The sequence below is a fragment of the Panthera leo genome, chromosome E2 (assembly GCF_018350215.1).
Source record: "Panthera leo isolate Ple1 chromosome E2, P.leo_Ple1_pat1.1, whole genome shotgun sequence".
In the NCBI taxonomy this organism is placed as follows: Eukaryota; Metazoa; Chordata; class Mammalia; order Carnivora; family Felidae; genus Panthera; species Panthera leo.
In genome coordinates, this window is record NC_056693.1 from 49,732,154 (window position 1) to 49,757,043 (window position 24,890).

A 24,890-nucleotide genomic window follows, 5' to 3' on the forward strand; every position below is an offset into this window, starting at 1 on the left:
TTTACCAGAAATACATATTTTTATTTAGTTGCCCTCAACCCCTAAAAAAAGAATGAAATTTCCACCAAAGCAGGGACTTGCCTTTTGTTCACTGCTGTGTCCTTAATCCCTTAGAAAAATGCCTGGTACTGAGCAGATATTAACATAAACTTGAATGAATAAAGTGATATAATGCTAACCATGCACTAGGCCAGCTGTCTGAATAAAAGCTGACATTCCATGGTAAACAGTCAGGAGACAAGAGTAGAGACAAAAGGTTTATTTGGGAACAAGGAGTAAAAAGGAATTCTTAATTCCTCTTCTCTCGTCTGGCGGCCCAACTGAACAGTGATCGTCAAATGGACAGCAACACACAAAAATTCCCCTGCCGTCCTTGATCTTGTGCAGAAACGCAGAGAAGCCTGAGTTACACAACTTGCAATTATTATTTTCTAGACAGAAGTACCAGTTGTTGTACTTTCCAATGTATCCGTGGTGGCTCCACTCTCTTTCTTGTCTTCGGGCTTCATGGCAGGAAACAGAAGTACTTCCTACAGGAGAGAAAATCACTTTGAAGGAAGAAGCACGCTCTTTTTCACAGCCATCCACCCATTCCTTTTGCTTCTGGTTATTGTTGCCACCCAAATTCAGAGATCTGTGCTGGTATTTCAGCTTAGAAGATAAAAAAGAATGAGTGAACACAGAGTTCTCTTAAAATAGGATTTCCCTATCTGCAAAAATGAGATAACGGTAGTTTCTCTACCTCGTAGGGCTGACTTAAGTGAAATGACATAATGGCTGCAGAGGGCCTGGTGTGTTCCTTGGATCCTCAAGAAATGCGAACAATGAGTATTCCTTCTGCCTCAGGTAGAAAAAAACCCAAATCTGATAATGTCAGACCCTCTGGTCGTCATCCTGTAGAGTCATGTATAACTGCTCTGCCTGAAGCCCTTCCTTTGCTCTCCAGGCCCACCATGCCTTGCCCCTGAGAGCAGAGCTCCTGCAGGGCAGTGGGTGTGGCAGGAAGACCACTACGTACCTTGATGTTATTGGAATCTGTGAGAAACATGGTGACACGGTCGATGCCCATGCCCCAGCCAGCTGTGGGGGGCAGCCCGTATTCCAGGGCAGTGCAGAAGTTCTCATCTATGAACATGGCCTCATCGTCGCCAGCGGCCTTGGCCTAGAAGAGAACCAAACAGTGACGCTGTCTCAGGCCACGCTGTCTCTCAGTGTCTGAGCAAGCACATTAACACGTTTAGAGGGATGACCATTCCAGGAATGCTCTGGAAACCAAGCACTTGCTGGGAACTGGTTTCCCAGTAACTTCAGGATGGACCCATTTCTTTCAAAGACCCGGTCAAGTCTGGCGATCCCCACTTCAGAACACAAGCGCATTTCTCTGTGAAATGAAAACACCTCCACTGTCCCAGACAACTTGGTGAGTCCAAGGAGACTGATTTTCAGAGACTAAGGATTCCTAAGAGTCTTTCCCTCATTTCCTGAAACCAGCCATCACAGGTAGCCTGTGAGGGCTTGGTCTTTGTTAATCTATCTGCCTCTTATCCCCAACCCACCTTAATAAATGTACCATCTAAGAAAAATTATGTTCTTTTTACGCAAACGTATTTTCAAGGCAAGTATCACACTCCCCACACAGACACTAACATGTCTAAGCTCCTATGTGGAAATTCTAAGGCCCAAACTAGTCAAGTTCTCCATCTTGAAATATGACCTCCTCCAGTGAAGCCTGTGGCTTTATCCTTCATTTCTGTTGAAGTCATTAAGAGATGCAGACAGTAACACAGACTAGAGTTAAGGCTGATATTTTCTAGTGAGTGGGCACATGATGAAGTAAATGCCTTTGACTCGCACTCTCCTTCCTTACCTTGGCCTGTTCTTCAAAGAGCTGCCGCTGCCGCACAGGGTCATTCAGCTCGGTGTAGGCATTGCAGATTTCCTTTTTCATGACAAATAGCTCAAAGCGCTCAGTGAGACCCTCCTTAGAGCGGTGCCTGGAGATAGGAGACCAAAGGAGAGGCTGAACATACAGGTTCTCTAATAACATCTGGTACAAACACAGGAGTTCCTGGATTCTAGTTGACTCAAAACTGTTACGGATGAGACCCGAAGCCTGTATGCACTCTAGCACCAAACCATTTGGTGCAATGGTGAGGAGGGTTAGACACAAGGAAGCTTTAGTCATCCTCACAACACACGTGGGTGGTAAATGGTTACACTGAACCATACCTCCTGAATTCATGGCCTTCTGTGCCTTGTCACACCGACTCTGGGCTGCCCATATGACTTGCTTTGGACAATGGGACATCAGCAGAGGCTTGATACGTGTTTGTACACTGGGGTTTATTCTTTTGGAACCCTTCCTCCTGGAGCCCGGCCACTATGTAAGGAAGCTCAGGCTATGCTGCCCCAGACAGAGGCTAGCTACATTTAGAGGCCCTGGAGGAACAAGAACCCAGCGGAGGAGAAAGAAGGTGCCCGAGTTTCCAGTTACAGCTGCTTGGGTTACCCTAGCTACCACTTTGTAGAGCAGAAAGACTACCCAGTGAACCCACAAAATCTTGAGAACTGTTGTTTTATGCCACTATAACTCTGAGGTTGTTACGTAGCAACAGGTAACTGGAAAACCACGTTGTATCTTACCATTTAGCCAAAGGGCTCATTATCTGCGGGTGATCACAGATGAATGTAGGATTGATGCATGTTGTTTCCAGGAACTCCCCGACAAGCTTAAGGAGAAAGCAAAGCAGAGCTACAGATCCCTTCTGATGGCATTTTGATTGTTCCAGTCCTGGCAGAAGGACTCTGCTCCTACCCACTACCGGATGCTACAAGGGTTTATCATAAGTCTCTCCATGGCTGGTAAGGTTTGACTGAGATTATGTAACTACTCGGTACAGAGCTTAGAAGAGCAGTTCAAAACTGGTTAATTCTCTTATTTCTCTCATGGGCTTTCCTGTGAGGCTGTGTAAGTTAGTTCTCCACAGTGGAGTTCACCTTCCCAGGGAGCAGGGGGCTGGTTACCACTGGATGAGGGCATGTACTCGAAGAGCACGGTCTGTCACCTTATCAAGGAGTCTGGCAGTGGTCCGAGGTGGAGGGCATTCAACAGCTCTTGCCACGCAGATATCGTCAAGGATTTTACGAGTTTCTGTAATACAAATGTACAAGTTAGGACAGAAGAATCACATTACCCCAGTAAAAAAAATGTATGAAAAGAACAGTGTGGGAAAATTCTAGCCCTGATCTCATCTAATTCAAAGCTGAAGAGAAAGGAGGGCCATTCAGTGGAGGAGTGCATCACTTTACCTTCGGTCTCAAAGAGACTGGTTTCTGGCAGCTTCACCCCCAAGACCTTCTCAAGTTCTTCAACCATGCTGATTCTCCGGAAGGGTGGGGTGAAGTCAATCTCATGGGCTTGGCCCTCCGGGCCATCTGGATGGTAGGTGATCTTGTAACCGCCTGTAATATGCTTCACCATCCCTGGGAAAGAAATCTACCATTTGAAAAGGACCAACAGGAAGTCCTCCTACAAGCAGCACACCAGCCGTTCAGACACATGTGAAAGACAAAAGGGAATAGGAGAGGTCACCTGACATCATCTTCTCTGTGATTTCCATGAGATCGTGATAGTCTGCATAGGCCATGTAGAACTCGCAGGTGGTGAACTCAGGATTGTGAGTCAAATCAATTCCTTCATTCCGGAACTGACGTCCAATTTCATAAACCCGGTCGATGCCACCAACCACCAGGATCTAACAACACATGGCCAAGGTCATGGCAGCTAATCTCAATGACTCTGGAAAGTTTCCGTCTACAAAACTAATTTGGTTTTCACAGCTGAGGGGTGTTTTCAGGTCTCTACCCAAATGTCGAATACCCTACTCTCTTTAGACCCTCGTAGTGGATAGTCATCATTTGTTTTGGCTGCCCAGGACCTCTGAATACTCTTCCTTTGTCAGGACAGCACCCCATCTTGTGAGTGTGAGCCTCCCCAAGAAAGAGGCCTCTCTTGGGGTTAGGATGCAGGCATGTGACTCAAGCTCCCCACCAGACATGCCCATGCAACTTCTGAATGCTACTGAAAGAAGATGTAGATATTGCAGAATTCCTCCTGGAGAAGGGGGCCAGAGATATCTAGCTTTTAGAGGTAGTAACTGCAGAGGTCCTAATGGATAGCGCTGCGGTTCTGAGCTGCGTTAGCTGTCCCAAGTAGAAAAATCTGGGCTCTCCATGGGAAGAGCCCAGATGGGCCTGAGAATCATTCCTAGTCCTGTGGTCTCCAAGCCTGATTCTCTGATCCTCCTGGGACTGTGAGCTTCCTTATGTATCTGAATACATTTTTCTTGTGCCTAAACTAATTACACCAGGTTCTGTTGTCTGCAACTAAGAACCTTGAATGACAGTCTCTGGTATTTACTCTGGTGACTTATAAATCTTTATTTCCAATTTTTGGACAGATATCAAGCTTTCTATAAAAGACTAAAATCAGACCTAATCTAAGGAAGACAATAAACCTAAAATATCATGAGAACCAAGGCAGGTTAGGAGGAGCTATACACCTAAGAAAGACAATCCCTTTGCCCTCTGACCCGCAATGCTCTACTGATCCTGTAGAGAATTTCCAGAAGTGTTAACGCTCACAGGCGTGCCAAATTAGAATACTCTCCTGGCTGTTCTACTCTTTTTGTTCCTTTTATTTCTAACTACATCTATCTAGCCAATGGATTTCCGGCCTCTGTTTCTCCCAGGAACAGGGCATCTTCTTACTTATTACCTTATGGTAGAGTTCTGGAGCAATTCTCATGTATAAATTCATGTCCAGCTCATTGTGGTATGTGATGAAAGGCTTGGCCACAGCTCCCCCTGGGATGATGTTCATCATGGGAGTTTCAATCTAAAAGACAGGGAGATACACTGAGTCCTCAGACAGAGGTCCGCAAACCAGAGGCCTTGGGGGTAGCTCATGTTGTGCATGGATATAGTTTAGCCGGTTATATCCCTAAGTGAAATTTAAGGTTAACAGTAATGTGCAAGTGCTTGACAAAAGAAGTAGAGATGTCCTGATTTTCTAGAAGTGTCTCAATTTCCATTAATACCAAACACCATTAACACAGTACCATAAACTTCCACAACTTATAAATTATATTTTAATAAACACTGTAAGTTGAACTGTTTATGTTCTTTGAATTAGTTATAGACATGCAAAAAGGTCCAATGTCTATGGGGGGGGGGGGTAGGAAACAGCAGGTCCATCAGAATACATGTAGTGTGATCTCATTTATGTTTAAAACAAAAATTAAAACGCTTCCAAACTGTTTACACACGTACCTCATGTAGAACATGCTCAGTATGTAGTTATATATGCATAGCAACTGGTGTGGAACGATATGTATCAAACTCAAGTTTGGGGAAGAAAGTGAGTTGGGAGATACAAAAGGGGACTTTCAGTTTTGTTTCTGTTTCTTTGAATTTGTTTTACACGTGTACTTACCTTTCTTCATATAATTAAAAGGTTTTTTTTTTTCCCTTAATGCTACAAAAAAGCAAAATGAGTTGGTAACTCAATGAACATGACATCATTAGTAGGTAGACAGCCCTACACTTTGTCCATTATCTTAGAATTCAAATCCTGCCTTCCTCATCGGGGCACTAAAAAAACAAGGTGGGACAAAGACACTGGCCATCAAAGGGACTTTTCGCTAAGCGTGAATAGTACGGATATAGGACATGGAAAAGGGAAGAGAAGGAATAGTAAGAGGCAGGCATAGCAAGGCAGCTAGCTCATCGTGACAGGTAAGAACTCTCTCACCTCCAGGAATCCTAGCTCATCCAAGAAACTCCTTATATACGTGATGATCTTAGAGCGGATGATAAACTTCTGCCTCACGAAGTCATTCAGGATCAAGTCCAAGTATCTCTGACGATATCGTGTTTCCTAAAGCAAAAGCAACAGATAGAAATCATTGCCAAGTCTAATTCAACGCTATGACAGACCACAGCGAGGAGGCCACAGAGCTTACCTTGTCTTTGAGGCCAAAGTGGAGGTGAGGTAACATATGCAAACACGGCGACAGCAGTGTGATCTCATAGGGAATGATGCTCAGCTCACCCTTCTTGGTCTTCCCAGGATTCCCCTGAACTCCAATTATGTCTCCCCGACGCAGTTTGTTATTGATATGGATAAATTCTTCTTCTGATTTGTAATTCCTGAGTGAAAGAAAACCGTACTTCAGTGTATGATATTCCGAATTAAAACCAACCACTGGTTTAGCTTTTAAAACTGCCCTCTGGAATCCTCACTAAACTGCTGGTGCTCAGTTTGGGTGAACCTGGGAAGAATCTAGACTCTTCTGTCAACTGCTAGAGTGCTATCTTTTATCTGTAACTGCTGCACAACCTGAGGGCAGTTGTTATTCTCTAGGTGACCAAATGGCCTTTTTATTCTCTTTTCAGCCTTACCCAACCATAACCCGCTTTTAACTTTAAATGCCAATGAGAAAGGAAGATCACGTGGTCCCCAACCATGTTGCCCTGGGTCAATCCAGAAAGGCCCGCAACGCGGTATTTCTACATACCTGGAATTGGCCATGACTTGCAACTTGACCCCCTCTCCTCGAAGGTCATAGAAGATGAGCTTTCCCCCAGAAGCTCTTTTGGCATGTATCCTACCTAGAAAAAGTACAACAAAAACACTGATAGAACGAGAAGCCATTTTGTGGCATCAGTGCCCAAAAAGTTCCCTCTGCAATGTTTACGTCTAGGTAGAATGTCCTATCAACATAGACCAGAACAATTCGATTTTAGCCCAAGACTTAAGCCCAGTCTTTTCCTTCATGACAAAAATCTTACTTAAACCAGTTAAAGAAGTGCAGCAAGACCTGGCTTTAAAGTTGTTTACTGGACTCCCGGAAAACGGCAGCGCTGGTGGCAGCACAGTTTTCGGCTCTACCTCAATCCTCCCATTAAAATAAAAAGCACAACCACACAGGCAAGGCCAAAAAGCTATGGACAACATTTACAACAAAATTATGTGGGAGGATACTCCCAAGAATCCCCAAACACAAGCAGTGGGGCAAACCACCAAAGATCCCCATATGGGAGAAAGCTGTAGGGGAGCCTTTGTGGGGTGTCTGCCGAGTCTGAGAACTGGAAATCTCCAAATCGGCCATAGGTAGTCACTGGAAAACGTGGCAGCTAACTGGAGGACAGCAGCTGAACCCAGGAGGGGATGTGCCCACTGCCACGTGGGTGAATAGAGGGAGTTGGGACTGCATAAGGTCTAAAGGGGCTGAAGCCCTTCAGCATAGCCCCAGGAACATTCTTAATTTACTAACCAGGGCTCCCTTCTAGGACAAGGCCCCGTAAAACTGGAAAAGACCAGGAAACCACAAAGGGGTCCGACAAAAGTGAGGAAGGGGAAGAGAGCCTTGGTATCTCAGAAAGCAAGCTGCTGTAATTCTGAACACTTCACAAAAACAACAGAAAAGGTAGCTCAGTGAAGCTGGAAAAGCTATTTGAATCAAGCTTCCCTTAACACTGAGGAAAACTAGAGGCCTGGGTGGCTCAGTCAGTTAAGTGCCTGACTTTGCTCAGCTCATGATCTCACAGTCTGTGGGTTCAAGCCCCACATCAGGCTCTGCGCTGACAGGTCAGAGCCTGGAGCCTGCTTCGGATTCTGTGCCTCCCTCTCTCTGCCCCTCCCCCACTCACACTCTGTCTCTCTCTCAAAAATAAACATTAAAAAAGAAAACATTGAGGAAAACTAATTTCACATAAAAATAAGCAACATAAAAGTACTGAGATCAAATACCAGTTATTAAATAAAAAAGCACTCAGGAAGGACATGCCCAGAAAAAACAAAAATTCCATTTGACAGTAAGTTGAATGACATTAAGAAAATGCCGTGAAACAAAAATACCCACATTAGAATCATCGAAACTAAGAAATGAGGTGACACATGAAAAAATCAGAAATAAAGTAAAAAACCATTTCAGGAATGAAGACTGAACTAAAAGAAAATAAGAGTGAATATAGAAATGCTTTAAGAGAAACCCAGAGGAAAGAAAGACAAAATTTAAACATCAAAGTGTAAAGAAAAAGGTACAAAAGGTTTGAGAAAAAAGTGACATATTGAAAATCCACCATATGAATAAAAGGAGTCTCAAAAGAAAACCAAAGAAATAATATATTCAAGGGGTGCCTGGGTGACTCAGTCGGTTGAGTGTCCACGTCTTGATTTCAGCTCAGGTCATGATCCCAGTGTCCTGGGAACGAGCCCCGCCTTGGGCTCCACGCTGAGTGTGGAGCCTGCTTGAGATAGTCTTTCTCTCCCCGCGCCCCCCCACTCCCCGCTCCTTTCTCCTGCTCCTGTGCTTGCTCTCCCTCCCAAATTAACAACAAAAAAAATTATATTGAAGAAAAATTTCCTAAAAAACTTGAAAACACATTTTTAAAGGGCACTCTGTACCTGAGAATATAGACTCAGAGCAACTAACATCAAGACATGTTTTAGTAGAATTACTGGACTTTAAGCTTTGGGCATTTAGGTACTGGCAGAGGTTCTCTCTGGGTAGTGGGATTATGGGTAATTCAATTCCTCTCTGCTTCCTAGAACGTCCCAAATTTTCTACAATTAGTAGTTTTATTATTTTTGGGGGGCAAATAAAGACAGATTTTTTAAAGTAACCTCTAAGCCCAATGTGGGGCTTGAACCCATGATCCTGAGATCAAGAGTTTCATGCTGTATGGACTGAGCCAACCAGGTGCCCCAGGTTTTTTTTTTTTTTTTTTTTTTTAATTAAGGAAAGATCCTGTGCAAGATGCTAGAACTCCAAAATAACAATATTCTAAAAATACAGTCCCGGTGCAAAACTTCTTAGGCCACAGGTGGGAATTTTTAGGAACATGGGGTTGTGGTCCCACTGGTAAGGGGACGTCCTCATAAAGGACGATGAAGTAGCAGCGGCATCAGGTCAGGAGTTCCCCTCAGAGAATGCCCCCTCCTCTGCTGCATCACCTCGTCTGGAACACAATCTCGTGTCTCGGGGCTGCTCTACTTCTTTCTGTGAATGGATATACTTGCCCTGTCCCTCGTGAAGTAGGAGCCTGCGACACAGGCTACTTGAAAGCAAGACCAACCCAGAACTTTCTTTGTGCTGCTGTAGCGGCCTGTCTGCTGTGAGAGCTCAGCATACTGCCAGGGAATCCTCCTACCTGCCACCTTTAAGGTGATGTCAGTTAGGTGGTCCCCAGGCTGCAGGTGACTGTATTCTTGGATAAAATGAGTCAGCGAGATGTCTACGTGGAACTTGTGTGGATACGGGTCTTCCCCACTGATCTTCAGTTGGTGGACTGCTTGGCTACGGATCTTGAAGTATTGCTATTAACAAAAAAAAAAAAAAAAAAAAAAAAAAGAGCCTCTGAGAAATGGAACCTGACCGATCATACCAGTGGCCCACCTAGCAGAGTACCGTATTTTGCCGCAGAGTGGCTCCAATACAGTGAGGTCTCCTTAACTGAGCCCTCCACACCTTTGAAATCCCAAGATGGGAATGAGATTTGCACTTAAAATATGCACAGTGGCTAAATCCATAGGTGGAAACGAAGGCCAGAATTCCAAAATGCAAGATTCAATGAAAAGGAAAATGGGAATTCTGCCTAAAATACTAAGTTTAATTTGTACAGGTGGCCTTGGTTGCCACTTTTGCGGATGCATCTGCACAGTGAGTTACTTACCTTTTTTCCTACCTTCCTACCCTGGCTACATGTCAGACTTTTCCCCAAGACAAGACTCTGGGGCCTGGAGGATGTAAAAAAGGAACACCTTTTCTGATGCAACCATTCAACTCTGCTGTTGTAGTGTGAAAATAACCTTAGACATATAAAAAAAAATGGGCATGGTTGTGCTCCAATACAATTTTCAAAACCAGGGAGGACAGATGAGATTAAAAGCAAGGAAAGGTGGATCCGGTCTATGGACTAAAATTTGCGAATCTCTGGCCCAGAGTAAACCCTAGTCAATCTTTACGGAGATACCTTTTCTGGATTTGTTATGAGGCGCAGCCAGTTTCAGGGAAGAATAATCAGTCACTTGGAAGTACTGATTCTCCCAACCACCTACTGGGAGTTGATTAGAGAAATGCTCATTGCCTGTGCCTTTAACCAGACGTAGTGGCAGCTCCCTCCCACCGCCCCTTCCCCCAACACATCTGCAGCAACCCAGGGTTCACAGCTTGTTTTCAGTTCCTATTTCTCTTCTTAGTCACTGGTCCCAAGGAATTTGCCTTAAGCTTCATCAGAAGCTTCCTCCTACCCAGCCAGAGTGGTGGTCCAGGGGACTCACATTTGGGTCCAGACTCTCCTCCTCGGCACCCACACCATTGTCAGTGGTGTGGTTGGTGGCGGCAGTGGTGGCCTGGCTTAGTTGTTTTTCACTGAGCTCCTTCTGCTTGGCTTCCTTCTCTGCAATTTTCTTCTCAGCTTTCAGGCGTCTCTTTAGCTCACTGTTGGCAAGATGCAAATGTTCAATGTGACAGATACCTGAAGAGTCCTCTACTATGTTCTGCCCCATAACCACGGATCAAAAATATGAACAGCCTGGGGGGAAATGCTCTTGCCTGGTGCTACACCTCCACTTCTAGTCTCTTAGTCAACTCTATACGTGAATGAAACAAAGGAAAAAGTAAGCTTAGAATAAAGATGTGAAAGATCTTCCTCACCCCTCTGCTTTCCAACATGAGAACCCAAACTAAAATCAGGGTACCCCAGGACAAAGGAAAACCGAAGAGGCAACGTGGTCTGGCTCTGTCTGCCACCCTTCCCTACACCTCTCCAAGGAGTGGGTTAGTCTGGGGTAGGTTAGGGTAACGGAGAGGTGGCTCTTCTGAGTTCAAGGAGACGCACCATTGACAATCCCTCCCTCAGCATTGGTCAGTGTATTAACAGTGACTCTCAGTGTTGACCTCCCCGTCTACTGTAGCCGGACCTAAGACAACAAATGGGGCAGAACAGTGTACAAACCAGCATAGAGTAGGGGGTAATATAACATCCTTGGAGTCAGACTGCCTGGGACCTAATCCAGACATACCTGCCTAGCAATTACATGACCTTGGGCACATGACCTCCCATTTGTAAAATGTAAATAACAGAGGACACTCCCCTCCCCAAATGTGAAGACTGTAATAATGTATGCAAAGACAGGACCTGCCCTTAGCATTTAGTTAACATGCAAATGAGAGCCATTCTAGGTATCCTTCACTGTCTTAAACCCTTTATTCTCTGCACCCAGGATTTGGATACACTGCTGGTCCAATCTCTCACTATCTACACTCTGATCTGAAATCTTGCTATCTGAACCCAGAAACCAAACAGATTTGTGTAGAGGATATCCTCAGTATTCAAACAGAATTGGTCATTCTTTCAAACCACCAATGTTAGCTGAATATTATATAATAACCATAGCAAATTATACCAAGTCATGCTTGTATATTACCTGGCTTTATGGCACACTCTTAATTTTCAGTATGAATTTAGAGTAACTCAATCGAAAAAATAAATTGGTGATGTGAAATACTAATTTTTAAGAAAACAGACTCTGAGGGCTTCAAAGTAGGCGTCTCTGGATGTAATCTGTCTTGTAACAGTTTTAAATACAATCATTCCAGAACTGTGTGCTAGGCTTACTGTGCTGTAATTCAGTCAGTAGGCATCAGAGCCTATTTGGTTCTTCCTGGCATTAACATAAAAAACCTGTTTTCCATTCAACTAGGAATGGAAATTAATCCTAAGGGAAATCAAATTAATCCTAAGGGAAATTCAAAAAGATCCTAGAGATAGAACAAAGACTAGAAACCAAATTAATCTCGGGAGCAAACCAAGTTCAGAAAGACAGGAAAGGGAACGTTTGTTCTCGGCACTGTTGTAGAATAAGATCCACAAGTCATCTCAAGAATTTAGAGTGAGAATCTGAATTTATTAAAGAGAAAATGAGAAACCACTATTGGTTTTGGCAGTAGAGCTCTTTGTTTCCTTAGCAACAAGTGCAAAGAGTCAGAGGCTTAACAAATAAGGACCCAAGTAAGGAAGGATTTTTGCTCCCAGAGCAACAACGAAGGTAAGGGCACCAACCTTCTTTTATCAGAAAGTGGCTTGTCCTTGTGAAGCGCTGTGAAAGGAGCAAGTTGATACAGTCGCAGCTCCCTCTGCCCCCACTGTGCCCGGGAGGTTTGGCGCAGGGACCCCCTAACAAGCCTTACAGCAGCTTGCGTCAACATGGCAGAACACCCCGGAACTAATGATTACCACCACCTAACAGGAAACAGAGATGTGGTGTCAGATGGGACAAAACAGTACATATACACCCAACCAGCAGTCCTACTCTTATGGGTAGGGGAGGTTGCACGACCTTTTAGTGTTCCACTGAAGACCCTCTTAACTGAGGACAACCCTGTAACTCACTGTGCTGCAACCGTAACTGACAACATTCTGTCCTTGCTATGGTAAAAAGGTGCATATCTGGGTTAAAACTCAGGAGTAAGGCAACCCATAGTTTAAAGGTAGAAATGATCACAACAACCTAGAAAATAGGAGACAGGACCTGAGGCGGTGTTTCCGAAGCCCCTGACATGTGGCTTCTCTCTCGGAGATTAAAAAACCCTGGTGACAAAGATGGCAATGGGAAGCACGTGAAATGTCACTATCAATTGCAAACTCTAGATGAAGCTAAAAGCAAGCCACACAAAAGCACCTCTGAGTCAAAGATAAGACTTAATTGAGCTCTAGGAACAAGGAGGAAAGGAGAATTTCAGGAAGGATCCTGGACTACAGTAATCTGACCTTTCATTTGGGAAGGAGTCACCTGGCAGGCAGCCCATCTCTTTTTAAACTTGAAGAAGATAACTGGCATAAAATGGTACTCATGAAGAGGCAGACCAAGGAAGTCCCAAGAACAATTAAGATACAGAAGGAAATGTTAATCGTTAAAAAAAATTCTTTTAGCCCATGGTCACTAGAGTTATATACGTTAACAGCAGATTTTCTTAGACAATGTGGGGAGGTAAGGTGCAGGCAGTGTAAAGAGCATGGGCTGTGGAGTTCTGGACTGGGTTTTAGATCTCTGCTCCAGAGCCTCGATCAGTGACAGACCACACTTTAGGTGTGCACACTTCAACGTATTCAGTCGCCTAGAGCCTCAGTTTATTAATTTGAAAAACAGACATTAATATTTTCTTTGCAAGGTTATTATTAAGATTAGACAGAAAGTTTGTATGGTTCTAGCATTATGTCTGACATATAGAAGCTGCTTTAAAAAGTAGTAGGGTGGGGGCACCTGGGTGGCTCAGTCTGTTGAGCAAGCTGGGGGTGGGGGAGGAGAACCAGTGACAAAGAGAGCCAGAGAATCCCAAGCAGGCTCTGTGCTGTGCTGTCAGTACAGAGCCCGAACTCAGGAACCGTGAAATCATGACCTGAGCTGAAATCAAGAGTTGGACACTTAACCAACGGAGCCACCCAGGTGCCCATCTCTTATGGTTTCCTTAAGAGATGTCTTTTCCCTAAGTTACTTAATTCTAAGAATAAAGCACACAACATACCTAACATACATAATGTGTGTTAATCCACTCTTAAGGTTATTGATAAGGCTTCCAGCCAACAGTTGGCTGTTAAATTTTGGGGGAGTCAAAGTTACACTCAAACTTTCCACTGTATGGCGGGTCAGTGCCCCAACCTCTGAGTTGCTCAAGGGTCAACTATATTTATGTAACAGATCAAAGTCGAGTCAATTTTCCCAAAGGCAGAAGTCTGAGACCAGGTTCCAAACATTTATAGAGTTGTGTATCCTACCTTCAGAAGGGTGCCATCAAACCATTAAATTTAATGTTTCCTTTCTCATTTTTCTTGAATATTTGAAGCATAAATCCAGAGACACAAAAAGAAAATTAATTTTTACTGGTTAAGGGCCTATTCCATCAGGATTCAGAAAAGAACGGAGCCCAAATGCGGTAAGGCAGCCATTATTTGTAATGATTTAACTTTTCTCCTGCCTCTGGAATAGTCTAGTTATGCCCCTCCTTGGGAGTACTGAAAAAACAAATCATTGCTGGTGTTCTGTGCTTCAACTGAAGAACCCTGTTTGAGAGGGTATACATCCAGGAATATAAAACATAGCCAGTTAAAGGGCGGCTAGTCTTGATACATTCCTATTTAGCTTCACACACCAAGGATTTGAGAGTGGGTAACTAAGATCTATCCAGCAGTGTTTGAAAGTGCCACCTAGTAGACTGGTGGACTCATATTCTATTACTGGACATCGGTCATTCACTCAATACTCAGAGATCCTTTAAATAATCCACATATTTAGGTGCACAATACAGTTTTAGAAATGATCCATTTAATACATAAGATTCAGAAAAGCCGAGGTGAGGCCAAGGAAAATTTCAAGGTCTTTCCGAAAAGCTCGGGTATTTAACTTCCTTCCAATGGTAGCGAGGCGTGGCTCGGCAATAAAAGAAAGCATTTTTTTTTTTTCCCAGAAGGAGGTAAAGGAAGGAGTAAATTTCGTTTTTCTGTACTCAATTCTCATTTTTCTGTATACCCTAACTCCAGGAATGCGACGACAGGACTCCGCCAGAGCCGGGCCCCGGAGCAACCTGGGGAATGTAGTTTCGCGGTTTAGCGGCTACGTCCGGCGTGTCCAGACCCACGAGAACCGGCAGGAAGGCCATAGGCACAGCCGCCTCGGCCGGAGCCTCGAGGCGCATCCTAGCCTGGACTGTCCGGGCGCAAAGACCTTAAAGACTCACGGCGACACTTACTTTTTGCTCAGTTTTGGCTCGCTGCCGTCCACTTTCACCTCAGCCGCCTGCACCGCAGCCATCTTTCCCGAGGGCCCGACCTAAAAGGGACGAGGGTCGCACAGCAATTTCCAGGTCACGGCCGGAATCTCCGCCTCTTCCGAGAGGAGGGGGCGGGCGCTCTTCGCGCGCTGCTACTGCGCAGGCGCAGGGCGGGGCTTCGCGGCCGACGCGTCTAGAACCGTCGTTCGTTCGGGTTCGCTCTGTGCGTCAGAGGCTTGTTTGGGGGACCGCTGTCGTGGTGCGTGGTGTCAGCTATGGCGGAGGCGATGGATTTGGGCAAAGACCCCAACGGGCCCACCCATTCCTCGACTCTGTTCGTGAGGGAAGATGGCAGTTCCATGTCCTTCTACGTGCGTCCTAGCCCGGCGAAGCGTCGGCTGTCGACGCTCATCCTGCACGGCGGCGGCACCCTATGCCGGGTGCAGGAGTCTGGGGCCGTCCTGCTGGCCCAGCCCGGGGAGGCGGCGGCCGAGGCCTCGGGCGACTTCATTTCCACGCAGTACATCCTGGACTGCGTGGAGCGCAACGAGAGGCTCGACCTGGAGGCCTACCGGCTGGGCTCGACGGCCGGCCAGGCCCCCGAGACGAAGCCCGCGGCCCCGGCCAAGGGGGGCGCCGCCACCGCGGCCGCCGCCGCCGCCGCGCAGCCCGAGCCGCAGCCGCCCACGGGGCGCATCGTCTTCACGGACGCGGACGACGTGGCCATCTTGACGTACGTGAAGGAAAATGCCCGCTCGCCCAGCTCCGTCACCGGCACCGCCTTGTGGAAAGCGATGGAGAAAAGCTCGCTCACCCAGCACTCGTGGCAGTCCATGAAGGACCGCTACCTCAAGCATCTGCGGGGCCAGGAGCATAAGTACCTGCTGGGGGACGCCCCAGTGAGCCCCTCCTCCCAGAAACTCAAGCGGAAAGCTGAGCAGGACCCCGAGGCCGCCGATAGTGGGGGTGAGGTCTCTGCCGCGAACGCGGGAGCTCTTGCTGCACCTGTGCGGGTGGGGGCGGGGCTCCTCCCCCCTTCCGTCCGGTGTCCATGTTGGCGTCTCCGGTAGCGTCGCCCGGCCCTCCCCCCCCCCCCCCCCCCCCTTTAGACATCCGGGTAAAATTGCACCATTTTCTACTCGCACTTCGATTTACCTTTTTCCGGTAGCTGACGTGGTTTGATGCTCAAATGGTACAAACAGGCTAGATAGACATTCCACCTGATTCTAGCCACCAGCTACCCCGTTTTCTTCCCCGGAGACAATGTGTTGTTAACCGTATCTTTTCCAGAGGCTGGTTTCCAGAAATACTTCTCTCTGTTCAGGTAGAGTCAGTGTAAGCTTTTTCAAAGGCATGCCAGACCAGTTTATTTTCATGTTTTGGCGTCTATGCGTACTCACAGAAGGTTCTCGTCAGTTGGAATGATCTTCCTGGTCTCGCTCAGGTGAAGTGCGTTTTTAATGTAGTTGAACTGAACGTTGGGATTCAGGTGCGGTTAGGGCTTCAGTGCAAAACTGTTAAGATGCTTCACTTTTCATGTAACCGGTATTGACAGGTTAAACTGACCTTTTTGTTTAAAGAAGCATGTCTCCCCCCCCCCCCCCCCCCCATGTGGCGATTCCATATAACATTTCGAGATGGGGAGGTAAATCTGTTTCTCCTGTTCAGCATGCTTAGTAGGAATTTTGTTTTTGGTAAAAGTGACATTTCAGATTCATTCATTCAACAGATATTTGAGTGCCAGACACTGTTATCCTGCTGGGATATAACAATAAATAAAAGTCCCTGCGGTCATGGAGCTTAACATACTAGCTGGGCAGTGGTAAGTGTTATAGAGAAAAATAAAATCAGGGTAAGGGCTGGGGAGGAGGTTGTTTTCTATAGGGTGATAAGGAAAGTCACTATAAAAGCTTGTATTTGAGCAGAGACCAAAGGAAAGAGCAAGCCAGGTGGTTATCAGTGGGTGTTTCAGGCAGAGGGAATATTGAGTGCAAAGGCCTGGAGGTGGGAATATGGCTGGTGTGTTCTTGGAGCAACAGACCAGTGTGGCTAAAATGGACTAAAGCAAGGGGGAGAATTCTAGGAGAGAGGATAAGGTTATGCGTATGGGTGAAGTAGATCGCATGGGGCTTTGCTTTGAAATCCAGTAGGGTTGGGACTATGGGCAGGCCATTTGGAACCTTGTAGAAAATTAAGCTGGATTCACCCTACTGTAATTTAATTTTGATGATCAGAATTTAATTGTAAAAATTAAAATTCTAAAATCACTAAGAAAATAAGGATGAGGGGCACCTGGCTGGCTCAGCCAGTAGTGCATATGACTCTTGATGTCAGGACTGTAGGTATAGGTTCAAGCCCTACCGTTGGGTGTAGGTATTATTTAAACAAACAATATGGATGAATATACTTTTTTGTTTTTTAATTCTGCTATTTATTGATCTTTTTTAAAAATTGAGGTACATTTGGCCTACAGTGTCAGTTTCAAGTATACAACCTAGTAATTCTACGTTTTTATATGTTGCAAACTGATCATCACAGTAAGTCTGGTTTTTGTCTGTCTCCATACAAGTTAATACGGTATTACTGATTGTATTCCTTCTACTGCATGTTAAAGCCCCCTGCCTTACTTACTTTGTACCTGGAAGTTTGTACCTCTTGATGCTCTTCATCCATTTTGCTGCCCTGTCCCCCATGCCAACCCTCTTCCCTCCCTGTTCTCTTTTTCTGTGAGTTTGGGTTTTGTTTTGTGTGGTTGGTTTTTTTAGATTCCACTTATCAGCGTGGTATTTGTCTTTCTTTGTCTGAGTTCTTTCACTAGCATAATGTCCTCTAGGGCCATCCATGTTTCTTGCAAGTGGCAAGATTTTGTTGTTTTTTGTCTTGTTTTGGTGGCAGAGTAGTATTCCAGTGTATATGCACATCACATCTTTATCTATCGGTGGACGCTTTGGTTGTTGCCATATCTAGGTTCTTGTAAATAATACAGTGAAACTGCAGTGAACGTAGAGTTGCATGTAGTTTTTCACATCGGTGTTTTCATTTCCTTCAGATTGATACTCCAAAGTGGTATTGCTAGATCATATGGTAGTTCTATTTTTAATTTTTTGAGGAACTTCCATACTGTTTTCTATAGTGGCTGTGCCAATTTACATTCCCACGAACAGTGCACAAGGGTTCCTTTTCTCCACATCTTGCCTAATACTTGTTATTTCTTGTCTTTTTGATAAGTCATTTTGACAGGTGTGAGGTGATACTTCATTGTGGTTTTCATTTGTATTTCACTGATGATTAGTGATGTTGAGCATCCTTTCATGGGCCTGTTGGACATTTGTATGTCTTTGGGAATGCATCTATTCAGATTGCTTATTTTTAAATTGGAATGTTTGGGGTTTTTTGTTATGAGTTCTTTATTCTGGCTATTAACCTCTTTTTGGATTATTGGATATATGACTTGTAAATACTTCTTTCTATTCAGTAGGTTGCCTTGAGTATATTTTTTAATATGTGCGTGGTGATAGTCCTGAAACCAAGAAGATTTAAAAAAAAAGTTGTATATATGTGATTACTTGAAGTTAAAAACTTCTCATCATAAAAGTCAGCAAACCGGAAAAATATTCCTAATACATTGGAACAGAGTTAGTTTCCTTAGTGTCCAAAGATCTTGCAGAAGTTAGTAAAAGAAAATCTAGCAGAACAGTGAACAAAAGAAATGGAACAAGAAGTTTCTAGAAAAGGAAATAAATGGCAATAAACAAATGCAGAATATTGTTATTAAATAAAAGTAAATTAGACCCTGAACAGAGGCATGATATAAGCCATGGACTTCTGACTCATGGAAAATGAAATAACAAACGTGCATGGTGATGTTTTTCAGGAAAGTGAACGAGGAAATATTGTATTTTGTCTATCAGATTGACAAAAATTAACAAAGTGGGTAATATCTACAGATATTGGGTAAAATATACATTACATAAAATTTGTCCTTTTAACCATTTTTAAGTGGTCAGTTTGGTGGCCTTAAGTATATTCACATTGTTATGGAACCATTACCACCATCTGTCTCCAGAACTTTTTCTTCTCCTAAAACTGGAAAACTACCCATTAAACACTGACTCCCCTTTGCTCCCTCCCCCAGCCCCTGACAATCACCATTTTACTTTTTGTCTTTAAGAATTTGGTCTTTCTAGCTACCTCATGTAAGTGGAGTCATATATTTGTCCTTTTGTGATTGGCTCATTTCACTTAGCACAGTGTTTTCAGGGCTCATCCATGTTGTAGCATGTGTCAGAATGTCCTTCCTTTATAAGGTTGAATAATACTCCACTGCATTGTGTATACTACGTTTTGTTTATGTGGTCACCCACTGATGGACACGTAGGTTGTTTCCGTATCTTGGCCGTTAGGAATAATGCCGCTATGAATATGGGTGTACTAATACCTGTTTGAAACCCTGGTTCCATTTGTCTTGAGTGTACAGAAGTGGAATTGCTGGATTATGTGGTAGTTCCATGATTAGTATTTTGAGGAACCACCATGGTATTTTCTGGTTATGTGTTTTAGTCCCTATATAGTTTGTGTAACCACCACCTAAATCAGGATACAGAAGAGTTCCATTACAAAAAACTCCTTTATGCTGCCACATAGCAGTCAGTTTTTGTTAAGTGGAAAAGAGAGCACAGTTAAATGCTAAGAGAACAAAGTAAAACAGAAAGAGGAGGATGCTGAGCTTTAGGAGGGCCTCCTTTCTGTTAGATGGTATGTGGTAGATTGTGATGTACCTTCCACATCTGTCTTCAGCTGGGAGAGCTGCTTCACCCAAAGTCTTGACATCTTAGGCTGGCTAGCATTTAGGGACTGATCTGTGTGGAGTTCTGCCATGGCTCCCATATCCCAACACAGTTGATTCTGAAGGGACTTCCTAGTTCAGACTTCCCTATGGTTTCAGCTGAGGCTTTGTTGGAACTCTTTCACAGCTCAGCTTCCCTCTCTGCCCACTCATGCTTTCTTGTCAACAGTGGTTTTCCCTGGGTCACTCCCTACTAAACACCATGTGTTAATCTCCATCTCACAATCTGCTTCCCAGAGAATCCAGTTTATGGCAGTTTTGTTAATTTGCACTATGGATAAATACAAACCAAAAAATGAATTATGCTTGAAGAGTATTTTTATTTTCCGTATTACAATCTAAGGAATATATCACCATTTGGATAGTACAGCTCTTCAGAAGCAAGAGTAGACATTTCTGAACATGTGTATTTTATGTTTTTCTTATCTTGATGAAAAACTGATGTCTTCTAATAGAAAAAAAGTACAGGCTCACTTTTGGCTCAGAGTTCACAGAGCACTGTATTTTTGGTTTCTGCAAAAGATGCTAATTGTAATCTGGTGCTGTTCTTTTCTTTGATAGAACCACAGAATAAGAGAACTCCAGACTTACCTGAAGAAGAATATGTAAAGGAAGAGATCAAGGAGAATGAAGAAGCAGTCAAAAAGATGCTTGTAGAAGCCACCCGGGAGTTTGAGGAGATTGTGGTACGTAGACTAGATTTAACTCCTATTTTCTCTCCTTCTATTCTTCTTCTTTAAAATTGGTTATTGCATTTAGTTTTTGTACACCTAAGGCCCTGAAAGGTAGGGTTCGGAGTGGGAGAATGGAAAGTGGGACTGATCTTGGTTTCAGGCATGCAGTTTTGAGGGTGGGGCGTGTGGGTGGCTCATGCTGTTAAGCATCTGACTCTTGATTCTGGCTCAGGTCATGATTCACTTGTGATATCGAGCCCCCTCGTCAGGCTCTGCTCTGGGCATGGAGTCTGCTTGGGATTCTCTCTTTCCACCTCCATCTGCCTCTCTCCCGCACATGTGTGCGTGTGTGTTCTCTGTCTCTTAGAAAAAAGGGGGAGAGGGAGAAAAATTGGGGAGAATTATTAAAAAATTTTTCTTTAGTGTTTATTTTTGAGACAGAAAAAGAGAGACAGAGTGTGAGTGGGGGAGACGTAGAGAGAGAGGGAGACACAGAATCCCAGGGAGGTTCTAGGCTCTGAGCTGTCAGCACAGAGCCCTATATGGGGCTCGAACTCATGAACTGTGAGATCCTGACCCAAGCCTAAGTCAGATGCTTAACCACCTGAGCCACCCAGGTGCCCCTGATGAGAATTATTTTGAAACAGTAGACAGCATCCTATTTTGGATACTTTGATCACAGTGTAAGGTTTTCAAAGTTAAGACTGTGGATTTATCTTTTGAAAATATTTTTGTGCTTCTCAGGAAAATAAATGCAATTTTTGAAGGAGTTTAATTTTTTTTTTTAAAAGCAAGTTTAGGTTTTTGTGTACTTAGAGTGGTTTTGGGATTTTTTTAATGCTTCCTTATTTGGTCTAGCTTCTGATACTCTGTTGGAGTCCCATATTTGATCATAGTTACAGGGAAAGGCAGGAACTATAAAGTAGTGAGGAGTAATTTAAAAGGAAGACTCAATTATATGTGCATATTTTTTCCATGAAAAAGGATCTTTTAAATTAATTTTTCTTATTGTAAAGGGAAGTGATCAGGCCTCATTGTTAGGAAAATAATTTAAAGATCTATAATTGGTGAATGAAGGAATGCACAAGAATTGGCAGAATTTAGTTATTGTTGCCTTTTGAAGTCTGAGTTTTGTTTTATATTTGGTCAATTTTCCATAAACTTTGAAATGCAAGCATGGTCTACGTAGGTTTCTTCTCACATAACGTGCTTTGTAATGTGCCTAAATGTAGTATAGTACGGAGACCCTAGTCTGCTCATACATCTGTGTGTTTTGAGTAGTTAAGTGAAGGTATTGGTATGTACTGGGGACATAAGTGATGAGAGTAAAAGAGATACAGTTCCTGTCCTTAGGGAGCTTACAATCTGACACTGAAGCCAAAGTTTTTTTTTTTCTTTATTTTTTATTGTATTTATTTTTTTTACGTTTGAGAGAGAGAGAAGGGGACAGAGGATCTGAAGTGGCCTCAGCAGAGAGCCCAGTGTGGGGCTCAATCTCAGGAACTGCGAGCTATGACTTAAGCCAAATCTGATGCTTAACTGACTGAGCCACCCAGGCGCCTCTTTTGTTTTGTTTTTTTAAATGTTTTTATTTTTGAGAGAGAATGAGAGCGTGAGCGTGAGTGGGTGAGGGGCAGAGAGAGAAGGGGTGCACAGAGGATTCAGAGTGGGCTCTGTGCTGACAACTTTGGCATTGACAGCAGCTAGCTGGATGTGGGGCTTGAACCCACAAACCGTGAGATGATGACCTGATCCGAAGTTGGACACTCAACCATCTGAGCCACTCAGATGCCCCTGAAGTCAAACTTTAAAAAATGACCTAATGAACATGTGTGTACACGTGGACATGTATGCACATACACATATTTTTCATTATTTACTGTAGCTTCTCATTTTCTGTTGGAATACCATAGTTGTATGTATACATGTATATACACATAATGTGCACATAAGCACACTTATATCCCCCACTTACATACACAGACACTCCCCTCCCCTTAACCCATCATGTACGTAAACTTACATACACACATGCAACATGAGTAAGTATAAGAAGGAGCATAACGTATTGGAAGAACTGAAGGAAGTCCAATGTGATTGGGGTGAAAAGGGCAAGCAAGGTGGTGGGAGAGACTAGATATCGCAAGAATGTTTGGGACTTGGTAATTAGGAACTGGTCGTATTCATCACTTTCTCTAGGTTGACGAGAGCCCCGATTTTGAAATACACATAACAATGTGTGATGATGATCCACCTACACCCGAGGAAGACTCTGAGACACAGCCTGATGAGGATGAGGAAGAAGAAGAAGAAGAAAAAGTTTCTCCACCAGAGGTGGGAGCTGCCATTAAGATCATCAGGCAGTTAATGGAAAAGTTTAACTTGGATCTGTCAACAGTTACACAGGCATTCCTAAAAAATAGTGGTGAGTTGGAGGCTACTTCCTCCTTTTTAGAGTCCGGTCAGAGGGCTGATGGGTATCCCATTTGGTCCCGACAGGATGACTTAGATTTGCAAAAAGATGACGAGGATGCCAGAGATGCATTGGTCAAAAAATTTGGTGCTCAGAATGTAGCTCGGCGGATTGAATTCCGAAAGAAGTAATTGGCAAGACAATGAGGAAAGAAAAAAGATGTGGCAAGAGAGGTTAAAAAAAATTTTTTGTCAACGTTGTCGTTGGAACTGACACTTGTCTTCTGACCAATGCTGCCATTGCTCTATGAGTCTTAGATTTTGTAGCCAAGCAGAGTTGTGTAGGAGGATAAAAGTAAAAGACATTTGATATATTTAGAGTTGTCCCTGGCAGTATCAGTATGTTCATAAAGGGAAATCCACACCAGACAGAGGTTGGTCTTTGTAGTAGTAATCCTTTTCTGAACGGAACCCTTGCTATATATTGGTTTCAGGAGCTAGTGACAAAGTCAAAAGAGGAGAGTAAAGATCCTCTATCCTTTGGCAGAAACTCTTCTAGATTATGATAGATTCCAAATCAAGGATCTAGATATGTGGAAAGATATAATTACAAGGTCTTGAACTTGGACGATCCTAAACCCTTGCATCACCTAGTGAGCTCTGATTTCTAGACTGCTTTGAAAATCCCATATTCCCTTTGCTAACTTAATATTTGGGGACCCTGCTCCTTTGGCTGTTCTTTTCTTTCAGTCTTTGTCAGTCATACTTGTAGCACGTGTTTCTTTATCTACCACCCAGTTTTGTTTAAAACGCACACAAAACCCTAGAGAGTCTTAAGAACAGTCTTACTCAGTTATCAGTAACGTGTTTTTATTTATTAAAAACAATTTTGTGCTAAGGACTGTGTTAGATTTATATATTAGTGAATTGATTCCTCTTTGTTGTGTCACTTTTGTTGTTGAAAATAAAAAGAACTTTGAATCTCCAAGTGTTTTCTTTGATTGTATTCATGAAACCTTTTCGATATAAAAACCATAAAGGAACTGACATTTCTTGGCTCTTAATTAGGTCAATAATGAACAAAATGGTTCCATATTAGAACTAGTAGGCCATTAGAAGGATGCTAGATTTTCTGGATGGAGCAGAGAGAAGATCTGCGTCAAGGACTGTGAGGGACGGGAAAACACTATGAGCTGCTGAAAGCCGAAGGGTGAGAAGCCAATCAGGAACCATCAGGTGTGTAACAGAAGGTGTCTCTGCCCTACCCATATCCCTTGGGCACTTACATTCCTGCACATGCCACAAGTAGGGGTCCTACTGCAAGCACCTTCTTAAGGTTTCCCCTCTGCTTGAAGTGCTCTGGAGTTCATGCTGCTGGGAGTGGCTTTTGGCTGATGGCGGGTGAGAATTAGAGGATGCATATCCAGCTTCCTTGCTGTCCAGAGAAATGACGCAACTGAATATTTGAGATGCACCCCTTGAGTGAGATAATGGGTTCCATACCATCTTTTAAAGGTCCCCAGCAGAAACCAGCATGGTTGCCCAGAGTGGTAGTGGTTTATGAATGCACTCTGCATAGGCTTCCTTCTGTGGTTTCACATCTGCACTTTCCTAATAAAATGCATTGTGGAATCCTCAGTTAAACACGAATTCTTAGAGTCCGCTTCTGGAGGAACCCATTCTAAATCAAAATGCTTCACTTTGCCCTTCTCTTGAGTATGTTGAAAGGATAAAACTATTCCCAGGAGTACCTAGCTCACTCCAGGAGTAACTTTTAAGTGGATATTGGGAAAGGTTGGGTGGTAGGCATTTGTTTAAAATGTGTCGTCCAATCAGGACTCTGGAGTGGTTGAAAATCAATACTTCATGTGTGAAACGGAGATGTCATTTGGGATGTTTATACCTTAGTAAAGTTCATATAGCTTTACAAGCCTAGAAATTTGTTTTGTCAAAGCGTGTGCAAAAGGGTCTGATTCATTATATCTAGACTCTGAAAAGATATTTAAAGTACTCATTATAAACCAGTAACTTCCAAATACCTGTTTTTGTCATTTATCTGGTGTTTTACTTTTTAGTCTGGGAGATAATATGTGGGGAAACAAATTATCAAGTATTTTTGGGAGC

The 24,890-nt window shown here is 43.7% G+C and overlaps 2 protein-coding genes across 4 annotated transcripts; one reads left to right on the forward strand and one right to left on the reverse strand.

The window, feature by feature from the left end:
• Positions 1–244: 244 nt before the first annotated feature.
• KARS1 (lysyl-tRNA synthetase 1) lies at positions 245–16,206 on the reverse strand. 3 transcript variants are annotated; one of them, XM_042918207.1, is made up of 15 exons: positions 15,990–16,206; positions 14,814–14,893; positions 10,346–10,505; positions 9,217–9,382; positions 6,579–6,672; positions 6,024–6,210; positions 5,813–5,938; positions 4,778–4,897; positions 3,593–3,755; positions 3,310–3,483; positions 3,066–3,151; positions 2,644–2,729; positions 1,868–1,994; positions 1,019–1,162; positions 245–530 (listed from the first exon to the last, which is right to left on the reverse strand). In XM_042918207.1, the coding sequence occupies exons 2-15, from the start codon at positions 14,873–14,875 to the stop codon at positions 432–434; spliced, it is 1,794 nt and encodes a 597-aa protein (XP_042774141.1). In that variant the 5' UTR covers positions 14,876–14,893; positions 15,990–16,206; the 3' UTR covers positions 245–431. The 3 variants fall into 3 exon arrangements, with proteins under 3 accessions (XP_042774141.1, XP_042774139.1, XP_042774140.1); XM_042918205.1 differs by lacking the exon at positions 15,990–16,206 and adding an exon at positions 12,130–12,309 and having other exon boundaries at positions 14,814–14,907; XM_042918206.1 differs by lacking the exon at positions 15,990–16,206 and having other exon boundaries at positions 14,814–14,959.
• On the forward strand, positions 14,998–23,754 carry LOC122207887 (TERF2 interacting protein). Its single transcript, XM_042918208.1, has 3 exons — positions 14,998–15,800; positions 20,242–20,366; positions 22,554–23,754. The coding sequence occupies exons 1-3, from the start codon at positions 15,110–15,112 to the stop codon at positions 22,956–22,958; spliced, it is 1,221 nt and encodes a 406-aa protein (XP_042774142.1). The 5' UTR covers positions 14,998–15,109; the 3' UTR covers positions 22,959–23,754.
• The last annotated feature ends 1,136 nt before the right edge of the window (positions 23,755–24,890 follow it).